Raw genomic sequence first — 19,091 nt, 5'->3', positions numbered from 1 at the left:
GATTAGTTAAAGAAGATGAAGTGAAACAAGTTCTGTGGGTTCAACAGAGAGCAAAAGTAGCTGGTGGCTAAAGTAAAGAGTGAACCTGTTGGAAATGACCTCAAAGGGCTGTTTAGAGAAATGACACAAAGTCAGCAGCACTTTATCTGGTTCCACAAGAACCAGTAGTTTGTGCAGTGAATTGGTGAAGGGGAGGAAGGTCAGCTGTATTTCAGGTCACCTTCCTTCATAAAATGCTGCTTCGCCTGCTAGGGTGGGATTTTGGGAACCGACTTTGTTTCTTTCGAAGTGAATTCTGAATATCACCAGTTATTTAATAGCTTGCATGTTTGTAGCCATAAGGGAATGATGACCATATTTTTCCCTTTAATTTACAAGATTGTTTGCACACTGGGATGCCAGATGGCCTGAACTTTAAGTTAGGAGATAATGAAGTCAAATACCAGCCTCTCATCCTGAGAGGAGGAAAGAAAATCCCTCGGAATAGAAGGTGTCTTGCTGAGTGCTCACAAACATCTTCGTGCAGGGCATAAAGCCTCAGCAGGGGTAGCAGTCATACCAGCAGGTTAAAACATCACTCCAGCCCTTCCTTATGTATAACTGCAGGCTTTATCAGGGAGCAGCAGCTGTAGACCCTCCAAACCTGCTATGGGAGGTGAAGTCCATTAGATACACAGTTATGGATCCCCAAAATCTGACTCCCAGTTAGCACCTCTTCTCCTGAGACATGCCCAGCCCTGTGTGCTCTTAACACAAGGCTGGAGCAGTCAGAGCAAAGGTCCCAAAGACTTCTTCTCCCTGCAGATGTGAACTTCATCATGATGAGCAACTTTTCCAACTGAGACACTGCAGTTCAGAAGTTGCATCAAGCTAATGGTGGTCATCAGAGGGAGCAAGAAACATTTCTTAGAGGGCAGATCAGGCAGATGTTTGTGCCTATGAATATAGGAGAAGCCTAGATGGGAGAGTCAGGTGCAGAAAACTGTGCCACTGTCACTTAGGGGACATTGCCATTGTTCACAACACGTGTTCTCCCCCAGCCAGGACTGAAGCTTAACTGAGCTGGATGTTGAGGCCAGAGCTTGATAGGACCAATCTATAGGTATGCTGAATCAGTCCCAAATCGGCATCTCTGACCGATAGGGAATGAAATTTTGTCCTCCAAAATCAAATCACTAGAGTACTCCCTGTAATACTCCTTATTGCTAGACTTTACCCACAGATCTCTTCACTGCCTTCATCAAAGCCTACTTAAGGACTGTCACTGCAATACAGGAGGTAGCTGTCTTCAGACTCATCCTATGTTCCTCTCCCTTTCTTCCTGTATTGCTGCAGTTACGATTTGGTTTTCAGCAGTTTTCAGTGCTTGCTATGGGAAAACCATTGGCACTAATTGATAAAATGCTTTCATTTACTTGGTGACACAATTATTAGAGGCTGATAATTGATGGAATGATATCACATGGCTTTTTTCCAATGATCACATTAATTATATATCCCTCCTGCTTTCTTGTCTGCAGCACTGTTGCTTCCATTCATGTTCATTTAACTAGATTGCACATTTCATTAGAAAACAATGAAGTATGATTAGATATAGGAAGAATCCCAGGCATAAATTGGTGCCTGAGCTTCACAATCTAACATTAAGAAGGCAATCATTTTTAAAAGTGCAATTTGGAGAAGGGGAATATTTATTTCATTTGGTCAATAAAAGGCCCAGAGTCCATTGAGCTGGGGAAACCATCCTGTCATTTCAGTTTGCTGCAGACCTGCATGGTAATGAGGTCATCACAGTGAAAGGCCCCAGCAGGAGGTCCATAGCTCTCCAAGCTCATTTTATTAATAATTAAGGAAATGCTCAGTCTTGGGAAGACACACCGTGTAGCATAAAGGATTTATTACAGAGAACATAGCTCTGGGAAGGGGGCTGTGTGAGGGTTGGGACAACACTATGGTCTCGTTAGAAATTTAAGTTTGGTGTCTGAGTCGAGATTCCAGAAAGAGAAAATTGCTTCATGCCGTTAGTGATGAGCTCCACCTCAGAACTCATTTTGTGAGCGTAACATCACAGCTGGGGTGTAGTCCAGCCCTGTTCTGCTCATTTCTCTCCCACTGCAAGGTCCACATTACCCCTCAGCAGGTCAGCACTCAGAGATGCACTCCTTTTGTTTATCATACACTGTGCATGGGCACACAGCTCCTTTACAGCTGCTGCTCCCTTGGTCTCTGGCCCTTCTGCCAGCAGGCCTGGATGGCCACCAGTCCCATCCTGACCTTCTTGGACCTCTGTCATTTCTGCTCTGTATATCCCATCCTCCCTGTCCTAAAAGTAGGACAGAGTCTCCAAGACGCCTTGTTCTGTGCAGTCTGACAGAGTGTGGCTGTATGAGGAAAGATGCTGAGCTGTAGCAGGGGTACCTCTCCCTCAGAAGCATTAGAGGCCTGAAAGCTGCTGACAGTGGCTGTAGGGTTATTGCTGCTCCCTGAGCAGCTGTAGTGCTGCTGCCCGTTGCAGCATGGGGTGCTCAGTTCTGAGCCATGTGCAAGGAAAGCAGATATGCAATGCATTCACACTAACTGGGAAGCTGAGTCCATCAACCCCATAGGTACAGGAGCAAACAGCAGCTGTGTTCTGTGGGAAACTCCTTTCCAAACCACAGGAAGAAAGCAGCAGTGTTTATCCTGGTCTGGCAGTGGTGGCACAGGCTGGTCCTGCTCTGAACTGTCGCATCCCCAGCATGGATTGCCACCATGCTGGTCCCTGTAAGGATGTGTCCCATCCCTCATTTTGTTAGACAAGAAAAACAAGACTGTAGGCTGGGCACTGTGGGGGGACAGCGATGCTGTTAGATACATCAATGTCCTAGAACCACAGCAAAGCCTTTAACTGGGTCCTGTGCCACCAGAGACAAAGACTGCTTTAAGAAGTCCTGGCTTTGGGTTTCTCTCTCAGGGCTTAGTGGTTTTCTGCACAGCATTTTTAAGCACTCTGCTTATTCATGAAGAAGAACAGATAACATTTTGTGTGAAGTTCTGTTCACTACAAAGTCCACAATGCCCCTATCATGCTGCACTGAACCTCTTTCCCTCTTTTCTGGGCAGTGGAGTGAGTTAGAACCACTTCCACTACACATGGAGATCCCATCTGCCAGGGGAAGTAACTCCAGCTTAGAAGAGTTCAGGGAAATGCTGTAGTAAATTAGGTCATATTTACAAAGAAAAGAAAAAAGACAGTGTGCCCTTCTCCACAAGGCAAGCGTACTTGAATTGGGATCTGCACAGTCACCATATAGGCACTGTTGTGTGGCAACCTGCAAATCTCTGCTGCAAATGTCTCTTCTATTGAAGCATTTTCCTGCTGTTCCTTGAGACAATGGCTGTAGCTCCCAGCAGTCCTGGCAGAGGCAGAGCTCCTTTCCAAACAACAGCACTCACTCAGCACACATCCCATAGGGAGGGGAAAATGCTGCTGCAGTCCGCAGGCAAGAAAAGCACTGGGAATCCTCCAGCTCCTCTTTGGCTGCTATCTGTGTACTGCTGTGTGTGCCTTTTGGGGATCTGATGGAGAGCAGGGCTACATCTGGTGTGCTTTAAGGCTCGGTTCTTAGAAGGCAATGATTAGAGCTTTTATCTCTGATCTTGTCTTTCACTTAAAAAAGAATGACAAATTTAATTTTTAGAGCTCATGGTTAGTGAAAAATGAGCTGTGAAAGCATCAAAAGCCTTTGTGCATGCCCATGGGAAAGTCAGTTTGGGGTTAAACCACAGAGAAATGAGTTTTTGTAGTCTTAGGTCATTCCACAAGGAACTTGGAGTATTTCACAATCAGGTGGTCATGGGCTGAAACTTCTTCCATTGCATTTTGTATGGAACGATAGAAACGCACAAACTGGCCCCAAGCTATGGAACAGCTGTAGGTCCCTGCAAAGGCAGGGATGACCAGCAGCAGTTGCAAGGCATGACACACTGCCTCCATTTAGCCACAGTCCTACCAGCACATGGAGGCAGGAAACACAACTTTGCCATTTCAGTTCACTGGACTACTTGGGAAGTGATGTCAAATCACTCCAAATTGACTTGCAGTCGATTTGGAGACTGTTTTTCCTTTCACTTTCTTTGACAAAACCAAATTAAGCAAACTGGAAAATGTAAAGCACTGCATTCTGAAGATGTCAAGGGAAACTGCTTCTATTGTCTGAAATGAAAAAAAAGATAAATATATGTAAATATATATGTATATGGAGGTGATGGAGTCACAGCCCCTGGAAAGGGTAGGTGTAGTACTTAGGGACTTGGTTAGTGGGCAGCAGTGGTGGTAGATGGACAACTGGATCAGGTGACCTTAGAGGTCTTTTCCAACCTTAATGACTGTGGTTGTATGATGATGGAGCACATAGTCTCAGCCCCAGCTTCTTTCGTGCCCTTGGATGACTGCTGAAGCTGTTCCCACACAGAAGGGCCTAATCCTGCTCCTGCTGATGAAGCAGTGCACGCCATTAGCACTGTGTGAGTGGCTCACAAGCTGGGGATGTTGCCTGCTAAGCTCACCCTTCTCAGGAAGGACTGGGCTGGGTTGTGCCCTAATACAGGGACCACTGTGCCATGATCGCATCCCAGAGTCTCCAAGTCTTCGTACCACAATGTGGAACAGCCCCATCTATTTACTGCTCTGAACGCCAGGCAATTTGCTGAGCTTGATAGGCGTGCTCACAAACGATTGTAGCATTGCTAATTCATTTACAACTCACTGCCATGCCAAGACGAATGCTTCATTAGAGCAGGGAACAAAACACGCTGCCTTATACACAGGCACTGCGAGCCACACTGATTTTGCATGCTGTATCATATTATGCATGCTATCCTGCTAACTTGATTTAGCATAAGTAAAAAAAATTATATAAAGCAGAAATTAAATCCAAATCCTAGTATACAAATTTTCCCTTCCAGCTGTAGGATCTGTTTCCCTTTCAGCCATTCTTCATTGTGTCATGACCTTTGCTAGTTTTAACCACCTTTGCTTCCCTGGAATCGGTTTACTCAACTATAATAACAAATATTCAGCCACCATGTTGCCTGTAGCTGTGGCTACAAACTGAGGAGGCTGCTCAGCAGCTGTATCAGTGCAGTTTGGCAGCGCTATGCCTTTAAATCACATACCCATCATCTCTTAGATTTGCACTGTTCGAATCAAGTCATGATGATGTGCGTCAAGGAGAGCTTCTGGGAGTGGCAAAGGCTCCCAGACGTGGATTGGTGATGGGGAGCGGGGGAATGATAAAGGAAGAAAGATTGAGGAAGGCAAACAAATGAGGTGTGTGGCACTGTGTGCATCCCAAGCAAGGCAGTCCTGCAGGTGCAGTGGGTGCAAAGCTGTGCTGAGGGATCCGCGGTTCCTCTAACACTCAGTCTGTGCTCTCTCCAATCTGCAGATTTTTTTATAATATGAGCAATCCTGAGTACACAGAACCCAAGCACAAAGGGTCCTCCAGGGGCACCTATTCATAAGATTAAGGAATTCAATACAAAGAATATTTTTGCTGCCCGCGTTTTGCTGCTGCTTTGGCTTGGGAGCCAAACATATGGCCTTTCCTACAATGGGAATGAGGACTCCCTGATGGTTATCGCTGACATATGAGACAGGACAGATTCTAATTTGCAGTCCCCTGGCAGTTGGAGGCATCTGTGGCTCTGAGAGCCCTGGGACAAGGCAGGAAAGCTGCAGTGAGAAAGGGCATTGTAGAGGGAAGAAGAGAAGAACTGTAACTATGCAGGGGAACTGAAATAAACCCTTTAACTCAAAGTGAGCTGCTGTGAGGGAGGCCCTAGCGTTAGGCAAAATTGCTGAGATAATGCTAAAAATACAGACAAAGAACTAGAAAACTGTTTGGAAAAAGCCTCCTCTGAGGGATGAGGTGTGTGGCTGTTGACCTCTACAGGTGGGCACTGGCTGAGAACCCACTGGGAGCATATGGTGGAGGAGTGACTTTCACTGGCAGCTGCGGTCAGACGGGGTTCACAGGGAAGCTTTCTTCCTGGCTTTTCTTACTGAAGCACTGAACAAGCACAAGGGGCAAATGCTGCCAGGGCAGCGGAAAGGGCTGCCAGAAATGTGGGTGTCCCCTCCATGGAGGCACTCAAGGCCAGGTTGGATGGGACCCTGGGTGGCCTGGTCTGGTGAGTGGCAACCCTGCCCAGGGCAGGGGGTTGAAACTGGGGGATCTTTAAGTTCCGCTCCAACCTAAGCCATTCTGTGGTTGTATGATCCCATGAAGCAGACAGACCCTGCACAGTGATGTCAGCAGACCCAGCTGGGTCCCCACTGGTGGGCACTCCTCAGCTCTACTATGAATAAGGGGCAACAAAAACACTTCTTCAAGGGCTGCTGGAGCAGCAGTTCTCCTCAGGATTAGTTTTATAAAGTGTTTTATAAGGTTTGGTGGGACCTCAGGCATTCCATGTTTTGGCAGAACAGGTCACCTGGCATTCCTTAAACACATAGTGCTAATCCACATTTTAGAAAATAACCCTTCCTTTTGTGCCACTGACCCAACAGGCAGGATCCTGGCAGAGGCTGTATAGATATCCTGCAGAAATGGACCTAGACCGTATCATTTCAAAATTGTCTGTGATGCATTTGGCTCCTTTACCTGGAAGCAAACCCCTCCTGGGCTGAGCGGGACAGAAGTGCCTGGCTGTTCCCTTAATGGAATTAACAATGGCTTCATTCAAGTTTTTTTTCTTACAGCCTGTTCAAAGCACAGTGCCTTAGGAGAGGTTTTTAGATTGGGAAATGAGTACTCAGCCTTCTGGAGGCAGTGTGTGCAGCGATGAAAAAAAGCCAAAGCTTTATGTGCTTGGTGGAGGACGAGGAACATCGCGGAGCTGAGGCAGGGCGTAGCAGAGATTCGTGTTGAGAAAATACGGCAGCACAGCAGTGAGAAGCCTTTACAAATAATGTTCCTCACAGGAATGCCACACATCAGTCACACTGACGCTGGGTTTATAGATCATGCGCTGTGCTGTCTTTAAGAGCCAGATTACGCAGACAGGAGCTGAGCAGTTGTACCAAGTGCCATGGAGGTGGTTCCCTGTTATTTATTGTGCTGCACAGTGCTGGTAGCCCTGCTGATACAATAGGAACAGTAGGAGCAAGCTTCTTCAGGGATGCTCACAGCACTCACTGATCAGGGAGGTGATTGTCCCCCTCTGCTTGGCTCCTGTGAGGCCCCATCTGCAGCACTGCGTCCAGGCCCGGGGCCCCCAGCACAGGAAGGACGTGGAGCTCTTGGAGCGGGTCCAGAGGAGGGCACTGAGATGTCAGAGGGCTGGAGCAGCTCTCCTGTGAGGAAAGGTTGGGGGAACTGGGATTGCTTCAACTGGAGAAGAGAAGCTCTGGGGAGACCTCGTTGTGGCCTTCCAGAACTTGAAGGGAGCGTATAAACAGGAGGGGGAACGGCTGTTTGTGAGGGTGGATGGTGACAGGACAAGGGGGAATGGCTTTAAACTGAGACAGGGGAGGTTGAGGCTAGGTATTAGGAGGAAGTTTCTCACCCAAAGGGTGGTGAGGCACTGGAACGGGTTGCCCAAGCAGGTTGTGGATGCCCCATCCCTGGAGGCATGCAAGGCCAGGCTGGATGTGGCTCTGGGCAGCCTGGTCTGCTGGTTGGCGACCCTGCACATAGCAGATGATATTTGTTGTCCTTTTCAACCCAGGCCATTAATTCTGGGCACCTCAGCTGCTTCCTCTGCACTCTTCTTCAGGGGGTGGCAATGGCAGGGGGTTACCGTCCCACAGCCAGACAACCCGGACGGGCACTGTCAGCAGTGATGGTGATGTAGACCACCAGTGATGCAGAGCTGCATTCTTGCCTTGCTGCAACCACAGCTGTGCCCCAGTGTGTTGCCCAGTGCCTCTGGTTCAGCTGCTGGGCACCGCTGGGTGCAGCCCGGCTCCGTCCTCTCTGCACCTCCCTGCAGGGACTGATGGCCGTGCCTGGGATCCCCCTGAGCCTGCTCTCCTGCAGGCAGAGCCGCCCCAGCTCTCCCAGAATCCCACCCCAACCATTCCCCATCCCTACGTTCCCAGTGGTGCTGACTGAGGAGGGGAGGGGATTTTGGAGAGGATTTTGGAGGGGCTGCTGGTGGGGCAGCCCTGGGACACGGCCCTTTGCGCTGCCCCGTCTTGCCCTGCAGGTGGGCACAGCGGTCTGGGGGGGCGTTTGGTGCTGTATGAACAACTGCAGGCAGTCGTAGCAAAGTGAATACGAAACATTTAATAATTTAAAGTAATTTAATGTAATTGAACATAATTGAACATAAAATAACATAAAACATGATAACATAATCTAATGGAGTCCCACACTGTCTCAGTCCAAGGTGTTGTTGGTGGACAGCCCAGGTTTGGAGGGGTAGGGCTGGGGTTGGTGCTGGTGCCCCTGGGGCAAGGGGCCAGCGAGGAGCCCAGGGCTACAGGTAGCCTTTTTTTGGCTATGGTGGTGTCTCCTGCTGCACCACGTGGTCCAGTTTCTGCAGATGCTCCTGTTTGTGCTGAGCCCACTCAGCTTCGGCTAGTGCCGGCGTTTTGGTTCTGGAGCATCCTGGCCCTGCGGCAGCTTCCTCTTTGTGGCTTGGATGCGCTGCTGGCGACCGCTGGTGGTGCAGGCAGGGGCTGGGCACTCGGGCGAGTGATCATCCATGTCCGGGATGTTGTCCGGGACCTCTATTTCGGGTGTCACTACTGGAAGAGGAAGAAAATCCCCACAGGGGTAATGTCAGCTTTCCCACACCAAATCGGTGCCAACACTCCCCCGCCAGCTCTGCTGCCCCCAAACTCACAGCTGTTCATCCAAGTCAGGAGGTCACTGATGCTGGAGATGTCCTCCAGGATGTCTGAGCTCGTTGTTGCTGTTGGAAAAGCAAGAACATCCCTAGTGAGGCAATGCCAACTTTCCCACAGCCACCCGGTGCAGACAGCCTGCAGCCCCCAAACTCACCACCTGATTCCGGAGCTGCGATGCTGCAGGTGAGCGGAGCCGTGGTGGGTTGGGGGCACACGCTGATGGGTGCTGGGTGCCCCTGGCCCTCCGTGTACACCACGGCATCTCCAAAGGGCATCTCCGCCTGTTCCCTGCTGGTGGGCAGGGTGGAGGGTGTGAGGAGCACCTGCTGCTGCTGTACCGGAGGTGCTTGGAGGACAGTTGAGGGGCCTGGGCGGCCGGGGGCCTGCAGCGGGCAGCTGCCTGCGGGCTGCGGGGGCTGCCCACGCAACGCGGCCCCAGGCCGCAGCCCCATCGGCTGCTGGGGCTGCATCGTCCCTGCCACCGGGGGCTGTTCCCAGCAGTGGGCAGGGGCATTGGGGGGAGGCATACCTGGCTTCATGCCGCCGGGTAGGAGCATGAGCAGGGGTAACTGCCGCCCCCCAGGTTGGAGATGACCCACAACAGTGGGCAGCCCCTCAGGTGTGAGCTGAACCACAATGGGGGGCACTCCCTCAGGTGGCAGCTTACCCACAGCTGGGGGCTTCCCCCAACGTGGCAGCTTACCCACAGTTCGGGCCTTCCCCCCACGTGGCAGCTTACGTACAGTTGGGGGCTTCCCCCCAGGTGGGAGCTGGCCCACAACTTGGGGGACCCCCCCAGGTGGCAGCTGACCCAGAATTTGGGGGACCCCCCCAGGTGGCAGCTGACCCACAACTTGGGGCATCACCCCAGATGGCAGCTGACCCAGAATTTGGGGGACCCCCCCAGGTGGCAGCTGACCCACAACTTGGGGCATCACCCCAGATGGCAGCTGACCCACAATTTGGAGGACCCCCCCAGGTGGCAGCTGGCCCAGAATTTGGGGGACCCCCCCAGGTGGCAGCTGGCCCACAACTTGGGGGACCCCCCCAGATGGCAGCTGACCCGCAGTTGGGGGCATCCCCCCAGATGGCAGCTGACCCACAACTTGGGGCATCCCCCCAGGTAGGAGCTGCACTCCCTGTCCTTGGACACCTGGTACCCCAGGCCAGACAGAAGCCTGAGGCACCACATAGGCGACGTTGGGGACAGGGAGGGGTTGGATCGACGCTGGCACTGCTCCGCTGACGTTGGGCTGCATTGCTGCAGTGGCCGGTGGAGGCACAGAGGATCCAGGGAAACTCGCGTCGGGTGTCGGAAGCACCGTCTGCATCCGTGGAGGAATTCTCTCTGTGGAGAAATGCCCAAATGGGCGCTGGGGTGAGATCTGGGGCACTGGCATCCCCTGGAGGGCCGCAGTGCCAGGAGCAGGAGGAGCCTGCTGCCTTACCCGCCATGGTAGCTCGAGAGTGGCAGTGGGGGGTTCCGTGACCGCTGGGGTCAGCCCCTCTCCCCTGAGCTCACAGTGCCCCTCTGTGACACAGTCCCTTGATGTCATAGGCATTGCTCTTTGCATGCCCCGTCACCAACACTTGCTGTGGCTGCTCAGTGCAGCCTTCCATTGTTTAAAAGGAGATTATAAAGAGGAAGGAAATGTACTTTTTGTGTGGTGGTGGTGATTGGACAAAGGGGGAATGGTTTTAACGTAAAGGAGTGGAGATCTGAATTAGACATGGGATGGGATTCCGTCCCACTGTAACACTGGAACATGTCCGAGTCCTCATGTCAGTCAGTCATGTAACTGAATGTATATAAATCCATGGGGCCAGATGATATCCATCCTGGGGTCCTGAGAGAGATGGCTGATGTGGTTGCTGAGCCGCTCTCCATCATATCTGAGAAAGCCATGGTGACTGGAAAAAGGGAAACGTTGCTCCCATTTTTAAGAAAGGGGGAGGCCGGTGAGCCTCACCTCTGTGCCTGGGAAGATCATGGAGCAGATCCTCCTAGAAGCTGTGTCTAGGCACATACGAGACAAAGAGGTGATTTGAGACAGCCAGCATGGCTGCACCAAGGGCAGATCGTGCCTGACCAATGCGGTGGCCTTCTGTGATGGAGAGACGGCTTTGGTGGATGGGGGAAGGGCAGTGGATGTCATCTGCGTGGACGTCTGCAAGGCCTTTGACATGGTCCCTCACCACATCCTGCTCTCTGGCTTGCAGAGGTGTGGATTTGAAGGATGGACTGTTGGGTGGATTGGGAATTGGCCGGCTGGTCGCAGACAAAGGCTGTGATCAATGATTCTGTGTCAGGATACTGAACCTAATGAGGCTCAGTAAGGCCAAGTGCAGGGTGCTGCACTTGGGTCGGGGCAATCCCAGGTAGTTATAGAAACTGGGGGAAGATCAGCCCTGCGGAGGAGGACTCGGGGGTCCTGGTGGACGAGAAGCTGACACGAGCCAGCAGTGTGCGTTGCAGCCCGGAAGGCCGACTGTGTTCTGGGCCGCATGAAAAAAGGGGTGGCCAGCAGGGAGAGAGAGGTGATTGTCCCCCTCTGCTCGGCTCCTGTGAGGCCCCATCTGCAGCACTGCGTCCAGGCCCGGGGCCCCCAGCACAGGAAGGACGTGGAGCTCTTGGAGCGGGTCCAGAGGAGGGCACTGAGATGTCAGAGGGCTGGAGCAGCTCTCCTGTGAGGAAAGGTTGGGGGAACTGGGATTGCTTCAACTGGAGAAGAGAAGCTCTGGGGAGACCTCGTTGTGGCCTTCCAGAACTTGAAGGGAGCGTATAAACAGGAGGGGGAACGGCTGTTTGTGAGGGTGGATGGTGAGGGGACAAGGGGGAATGGCTTTAAACTGAGACAGGGGAGGTTGAGGCTAGGTATTAGGAGGAAGTTTCTCACCCAAAGGGTGGTGAGGCACTGGAACGGGTTGCCCAAGCAGGTTGTGGATGCCCCATCCCTGGAGGCATGCAAGGCCAGGCTGGATGTGGCTCTGGGCAGCCTGGTCTGCTGGTTGGCGACCCTGCACATAGCAGATGATATTTGTTGTCCTTTTCAACCCAGGCCATTAATTCTGGGCACCTCAGCTGCTTCCTCTGCACTCTTCTTCAGGGGGTGGCAATGGCAGGGGGTTACCATCCCACAGCCAGACAACCCGGACGGGCACTGTCAGCAGTGATGGTGATGTAGACCACCAGTGATGCAGAGCTGCATTCTTGCCTTGCTGCAACCACAGCTGTGCCCCAGTGTGTTGCCCAGTGCCTCTGGTTCAGCTGCTGGGCACCGCTGGGTGCAGCCCGGCTCCGTCCTCTCTGCACCTCCCTGCAGGGACTGATGGCCGTGCCTGGGATCCCCCTGAGCCTGCTCTCCTGCAGGCAGAGCCGCCCCAGCTCTCCCAGAATCCCACCCCAACCATTCCCCATCCCTACGTTCCCAGTGGTGCTGACTGAGGAGGGGAGGGGATTTTGGAGAGGATTTTGGAGGGGCTGCTGGTGGGGCAGCCCTGGGACACGGCCCTTTGCGCTGCCCCGTCTTGCCCTGCAGGTGGGCACAGCGGTCTGGGGGGGCGTTTGGTGCTGTATGAACAACTGCAGGCAGTCGTAGCAAAGTGAATACGAAACATTTAATAATTTAAAGTAATTTAATGTAATTGAACATAATTGAACATAAAATAACATAAAACATGATAACATAATCTAATGGAGTCCCACACTGTCTCAGTCCAAGGTGTTGTTGGTGGACAGCCCAGGTTTGGAGGGGTAGGGCTGGGGTTGGTGCTGGTGCCCCTGGGGCAAGGGGCCAGCGAGGAGCCCAGGGCTACAGGTAGCCTTTTTTTGGCTATGGTGGTGTCTCCTGCTGCACCACGTGGTCCAGTTTCTGCAGATGCTCCTGTTTGTGCTGAGCCCACTCAGCTTCGGCTAGTGCCGGCGTTTTGGTTCTGGAGCATCCTGGCCCTGCGGCAGCTTCCTCTTTGTGGCTTGGATGCGCTGCTGGCGACCGCTGGTGGTGCAGGCAGGGGCTGGGCACTCGGGCGAGTGATCATCCATGTCCGGGATGTTGTCCGGGACCTCTATTTCGGGTGTCACTACTGGAAGAGGAAGAAAATCCCCACAGGGGTAATGTCAGCTTTCCCACACCAAATCGGTGCCAACACTCCCCCGCCAGCTCTGCTGCCCCCAAACTCACAGCTGTTCATCCAAGTCAGGAGGTCACTGATGCTGGAGATGTCCTCCAGGATGTCTGAGCTCGTTGTTGCTGTTGGAAAAGCAAGAACATCCCTAGTGAGGCAATGCCAACTTTCCCACAGCCACCCGGTGCAGACAGCCTGCAGCCCCCAAACTCACCACCTGATTCCGGAGCTGCGATGCTGCAGGTGAGCGGAGCCGTGGTGGGTTGGGGGCACACGCTGATGGGTGCTGGGTGCCCCTGGCCCTCCGTGTACACCACGGCATCTCCAAAGGGCATCTCCGCCTGTTCCCTGCTGGTGGGCAGGGTGGAGGGTGTGAGGAGCACCTGCTGCTGCTGTACCGGAGGTGCTTGGAGGACAGTTGAGGGGCCTGGGCGGCCGGGGGCCTGCAGCGGGCAGCTGCCTGCGGGCTGCGGGGGCTGCCCACGCAACGCGGCCCCAGGCCGCAGCCCCATCGGCTGCTGGGGCTGCATCGTCCCTGCCACCGGGGGCTGTTCCCAGCAGTGGGCAGGGGCATTGGGGGGAGGCATACCTGGCTTCATGCCGCCGGGTAGGAGCATGAGCAGGGGTAACTGCCGCCCCCCAGGTTGGAGATGACCCACAACAGTGGGCAGCCCCTCAGGAGTGAGCTGAACCACAATGGGGGGCACTCCCTCAGGTGGCAGCTTACCCACAGCTGGGGGCTTCCCCCGACGTGGCAGCTTACCCACAGTTCGGGCCTTCCCCCCACGTGGCAGCTTACGTACAGCTGGGGGCTTCCCCCCAGGTGGGAGCTGGCCCACAACTTGGAGGACCCCCCCAGGTTGCAGCTGACCCGCAATTTGGGGGACCCCCCCAGGTGGCAGCTGACCCACAACTTGGGGGACCCCCCCGGATGGCAGCTGACCTACAACTTGGAGCATCACTCCAGGTGGCAGCTGACCCACAACTTGGGGGACCCCCCCAGGTGGCAGCTGACCCACAACTTGGGGCATCACCCCAGGTGGCAGCTGACCCACAATTTGGGGGACCCCCCCAGATGGCAGCTGACCCGCAGTTGGGGGCATCCCCCCAGGTGGCAGCTGAACCACTGTTGGGGGCATCCCCCCAGGTAGGAGCTGCACTCCCTGTCCTTGGACACCTGGTACCCCAGGCCAAACAGAAGCCTGAGGCACCACATAGGCGACGTTGGGGACAGGGAGGGGTTGGATCGACGCTGGCACTGCTCCGCTGACGTTGGGCTGCATTGCTGCAGTGGCCGGTGGAGGCACAGAGGATCCAGGGAAACTCGCGTCGGGTGTCGGAAGCACCGTCTGCATCCGTGGAGGAATTCTCTCTGTGGAGAAATGCCCAAATGGGCGCTGGGGTGAGATCTGGGGCACTGGCATCCCCTGGAGGGCCGCAGTGCCAGGAGCAGGAGGAGCCTGCTGCCTTACCCGCCATGGTAGCTCGAGAGTGGCAGTGGGGGGTTCCGTGACCGCTGGGGTCAGCCCCTCTCCCCTGAGCTCACAGTGCCCCTCTGTGACACAGTCCCTTGATGTCATAGGCATTGCTCTTTGCATGCCCCGTCACCAACACTTGCTGTGGCTGCTCAGTGCAGCCTTCCATTGTTTAAAAGGAGATTATAAAGAGGAAGGAAATGTACTTTTTGTGTGGTGGTGGTGATTGGACAAAGGGGGAATGGTTTTAACGTAAAGGAGTGGAGATCTGAATTAGACATGGGATGGGATTCCGTCCCACTGTAACACTGGAACATGTCCGAGTCCTCATGTCAGTCAGTCATGTAACTGAATGTATATAAATCCATGGGGCCAGATGATATCCATACAATGTGCAACCCTGCATATAGCTTTGTTGTCCTTTTCAACACAGGCCATTCCAGAATTCTATGATTCTGCCATCTGCTTGTAATCAGTTCACAGCACAGGAGACTGAACATGGATATAGGATGCTGGGGCCAATAATGCACATGAATTTTATAAAGGTATTTTGCCATGGGTACAAACTATATGTACTGCACAGATTCTGATGTGCAGTCTAGTGGTCTGAGTGTACAACTACATACATAGTGTCCCCAAAGGGTTTAGAGATGGGAGGCTGAAAGTGCCTCAGTCTGCAGATGGAAACGAGCCCTCCCGTGTCTGACTGCTGTGTGAGCGCTGTCTGGCTCATATCCCATCTTCACCCTTTTGGACTACGGAAAGCTTTCATTACAGCCTGTTCCTGTCTTGTTGGGATGCTTTACATGTTGCAGTTAGGACATGTGCCAATAGCAAGAAGCATGGAATGGGCTGGAGGTGATCCTGGCTTGGCTCAGCTGGGCCACTCACCAAGTGAGTAGTGCAGGAAATGTCATGCCATTTCCATCCTTTCTTTCCTAACAGAGATGGCTGTGAGGTCCTGGGTGATGTTGGACTGCAGTGGGGGCAGTGATGGGCAGCTCTGGCTGCAGGGCCACTGCTGGGGAGCAGGTCAGGAGAAACACAAGGAGCAGAAAAAAAACGTGTGCATCTTTTTCAGACTGCTTACCCCAGCATTAAAACATCAAAAAGTTGTTCTCTAAAACACATGAAATTTTAAAAGACACTTCTTTTTTTTACTATGTAAAGCTGCTGAGTTTGTGCATACTGTGCAGTAATCTCTCTCCAGCCAGCAGGATTGAACGCTGACATTTGTTAATAAAGCTGGATTACTTGTGGAGTAGCTGGAGTTGAGAAGACAGAGTATTAAAGACCAGCTGCAAAAAACACTGCATTTTCTTGGGCAGAATCATGGAATTCAGTGCCATTTTACTGTTTGTAATCAAACCACTGAGCAATTGCGATGCAGTAGGCAGTGCCACAGCCCTTGTGCTAGGCTATGCCAAACCAGGCTTCCTTAAGAGCTGCAAAACCATTTTAACCAGACAGGCTCAGAATTGGCCATTGCACTTTCTTTTCTTTTTTTTTTTAATTGAAACTTATATTTCATCACTCACAAGAGACATGAAAAATCAATTCCGCAAGACATATTTTTTAAAGCAACATATAATTGCTTGCAAATAGGGACTTAGACCAGAAGTGCCTCCTTCAATTATACAGTGACAGTACTACAGAATTAGAACACAATGTATATTACTTTCTTGGCAAATCAATAAAAAATAAATAAACAGCAGTAGATTGTGCTCATGCTGATGCCAAGTCCACTCCCAGAATGAAGTTTTATAGGTCTTATAAAAACCAAGTTTATATGATGGCATTTTAATTAGAGCAGCACTTCCAATGCCGCTGTGTATTTATGTAAATTGTTGGTCTCTGTAGACGGGACAGCCAGGCTGGAATTGCTGCTCCTGCTGGCACTTTCTGTATCTGTAAGAGAGCTGCTTTCTCACAATTTGGGTTTCTTTGAGAAAAGATGAGACAGGAAAATGGAGCTGGGAGTGATGATTGGGTGAGAAATACTGAGATTTAGATGTTTTTCTTTTCCTCTCCGAAAGCAGAAGAAATAAAAGATATTTAAAAATATTCATTCTGACTGACAACAGAAATTTGGGACGGATCTCGTAACACTCCTCTTCCAATCTTTGAAGATATTTATTTCACTTGCAGTGTTTCACTTTTATTTCATTATATACAAAAGTTTGGAACAAATGTCATTTAGAATGATAAAAAAAACAACCAGATCTTTTTCAAAATCTGATGAGATTTTAAAGAGTTTATGTCTGTTTGCCATTAAAGGCGTGATTCAAGTTTGTCAAAATTATCTTTTCTCAGAAATCCTTATGTTTCAAGAAACCATCATTTATCACCTGTAGTAAATGATGGGAGAACTTGGAATCATAAACTCATAGAATCCTTAGAGTTGGAAGAGAACTTTAAAGGCCATCCAGTCCAGTTCCCCTGCAGTGAACAGGGACATGCACAGCTAGACCAGGTTGCCCAGGACCTGGTCCAGCCTGGCTTGAATGTCTCCAGAGATGGGGCACCCACCAATCTCCATGCAACCTGTTTTGAGCACGTTGAGCACTGGTTAAAGATAACGTATAACAGCATTGCATTTGGTGTGCTTTATCCAGAATTTGAACCAAAACTTTATCCTAGGTAAAGGAGTCCAGATCTTTGAAGAGATCTCCTCAGCTCTACTGGGAATTGATTCCTGTTTCCTAATACATATATTCCTAAAATAATATTTCTAGTTCTAGTCCTATTTATTTTGTTATAATAGAAAGTAGTAGTGCAGGGTGGAGTGAAAAGATGCATTTGCACCACATTAACAGACAGGTGTTTCATAGACTCATGACATGGTTTGAGTTGGAATGGACCCTTAAAGGCCACCTGATCCAACACCCTGCACTGAACAGGGACACCCACAGCTCCATCAGTGCTCAGAGCTCCGTCCTGCCTGACCTTCAGCCACAATGTCATTCAGAACAGCCAGGCACCCAACAAGAAAGAAGACTCTTTTGGCAAACCCAGTGAATCCAGGTCGTTGGATGTATTTTGGCCTGAATTAAACATTTTAACTACAGGCATCAATCTAAGATTTTTCACTGGGTTTGTAGAGAAAAAGAGATTACAATAGGACTTGAGAAAATAGATATTCCCATGAGCATCTGCTATTTCCCTTGCCCTGTAGCCTCAGGCACCTGCAGAGCTGACTGTACCTGCTGCTCCTGGCTTGCAGAGGGCAGACTGAAATTTTTTCCCATGAGGATATACAGGTGGAGGGATCCAGGATGGGGCAAAGATGGGACTGGACAGACAGTCTCATGTTGAAGAGGATCCTGATGGTTGCAGGTCAAGAAAAAATAGCTGATGAAGTATAGAACCTCTTTGGAAACGTATCTTCTCAGGGATGTTTTGGGCATAAGACATCTATCATTTATCAAACCCTTGCCCCCTAAAAACGAACACAATAGCCACCAACACATCTTTTTCTTCTCAGAAAGAGTGGTGATGCATTGGCACAACTGCCCAGGGAGGTGGGGGAGTCACTGTCCCTGGAGGTGTTCAAGAACTGTGGACATGGTTGATGGGCATGATGGGATGGGTTGGGGTTGGCCATGGTGATCTTAGTGGTCCTTTCCAATTTTCATGATTCTACAATTCTAAATAGCCCTGGAAATGTCAGTATGTCTTTCCTGGGATTTTGAGGTGGTAAACAATCAGATTCACTCAGATCAGCCCACTGTGATGTGCAATTGAGGCTCCCTACATTTGGGAAGTTTCCTTGGCTGACACTGGGACCAGCTCACACACTTGGGGGCAGGAGCTGCACTGTCCACCAACCTCACAGAGCTCCTCCAACACTTGCAGTTCTATCATGTTTTGTGGGTGCTGGAAATGCTCAAAACTTTGCCTAGCCCATTCCAGTGTCTCTTCTGCAGCAGCTCTCCATGCACTGGGTGCCATCCAATAGTGAGAAGAGCCTTTTCCTGAGTGTAGAGATTGTGCTGAAGTGGTTTCTCCTCTAAACACTTTGTCTTTCCCCTCTTGCAATGAGAGTTGCCTTTCAGGCCAGTTGCATAACAGGCAAGGTGCAGATTTAAATGTACAAATACCTAGACAGGCAGAGTGGAAACCTCACAATATTTGATTAACCTGAATTATTTGCTTTCATAAACAAGTAGGTTTTGAAGATCTCTCCAGGACTGCAAACGATTTTGGCAATTATCTCAGAGAGATAATTACAGATTTCAAAGGAGGATGCTCTAACAGGGATAAGGGAGGATACAAGGTGACCTACTGCAGTAATCCACCGTGAAGATTAGGGAGGAAGACATCAAAAGGAGCTGGGTTTATTGATGCAATTTCTGTTAACAGGATTAGCGGTGATAGCAGAAAACTACCCCAGAAGGAGACATCTCAGAGATACGGAAACCATGGGTGTATTTACTGTCCTGGAACCCATCATGTCTTTAGGCACCTCCACCTGGGAGAGCTCAGCACCGCTCTTCAGTCCTCTTCCACCAGAGGAATCTCTGCAGCTCCATGATGGTCTGTCTTAGGATAAGTGATGAAGTGCTCGCCACACCATTTGTTTTCTTCTGTCAGTTCTGTGGTCACAGGGAGTCTTCTTAGGGAAGAGATATTGTGAACATGTTTCTGTTTTA

General features: G+C 51.1%; 3 protein-coding genes across 6 annotated transcripts in view; 1 reads left to right on the top strand and 2 right to left on the bottom strand.

The window, feature by feature from the left end:
* Positions 1-19,091, top strand: part of SHISA6 (shisa family member 6) — a 224,622-nt gene that overhangs the window by 109,534 nt on the left and 95,997 nt on the right. The window lies entirely within an intron of this gene.
* LOC149915341 (uncharacterized) lies at positions 8,272-11,799 on the bottom strand. Its single transcript, XM_090122043.1, has 4 exons — positions 10,288-11,799; positions 8,994-10,187; positions 8,836-8,904; positions 8,272-8,737 (listed from the first exon to the last, which is right to left on the bottom strand). Exons 1-4 carry the CDS (start codon positions 10,292-10,294, stop codon positions 8,568-8,570), a joined length of 1,440 nt encoding a protein of 479 aa, XP_089978169.1. The 5' UTR covers positions 10,295-11,799; the 3' UTR covers positions 8,272-8,567.
* On the bottom strand, positions 12,457-14,860 carry LOC149915340 (uncharacterized). The gene is made up of 4 exons (XM_090121816.1): positions 14,437-14,860; positions 13,179-14,336; positions 13,021-13,089; positions 12,457-12,922 (listed from the first exon to the last, which is right to left on the bottom strand). Exons 1-4 carry the CDS (start codon positions 14,441-14,443, stop codon positions 12,753-12,755), a joined length of 1,404 nt encoding a protein of 467 aa, XP_089977942.1. The 5' UTR covers positions 14,444-14,860; the 3' UTR covers positions 12,457-12,752.

Source organism: Phasianus colchicus, chromosome 20 (assembly GCF_987193195.1).
Source record: "Phasianus colchicus chromosome 20, bPhaCol1.hap1.1, whole genome shotgun sequence".
Lineage (NCBI taxonomy): Eukaryota > Metazoa > Chordata > Aves > Galliformes > Phasianidae > Phasianus > Phasianus colchicus.
The sequence above is the reverse complement of the archived record's forward strand: the minus strand, read 5'-3'. Positions and strand labels throughout refer to the sequence as shown.

Bases quoted from the DNA above. Each gene is read 5' to 3' on its own strand.
- LOC149915340 (XM_090121816.1), bottom strand. The intron at 13,090-13,178 runs GTGAGTTTGGGG...CTTTTCCAACAG, and splicing joins CGCAGCTCCGGAATCAGGTG to CAACAACGAGCTCAGACATC. The intron at 12,923-13,020 runs GTGAGTTTGGGG...TTCCTCTTCCAG, and splicing joins CCTGACTTGGATGAACAGCT to TAGTGACACCCGAAATAGAG.
- LOC149915341 (XM_090122043.1), bottom strand. The intron at 8,905-8,993 runs GTGAGTTTGGGG...CTTTTCCAACAG, and splicing joins CGCAGCTCCGGAATCAGGTG to CAACAACGAGCTCAGACATC. The intron at 8,738-8,835 runs GTGAGTTTGGGG...TTCCTCTTCCAG, and splicing joins CCTGACTTGGATGAACAGCT to TAGTGACACCCGAAATAGAG.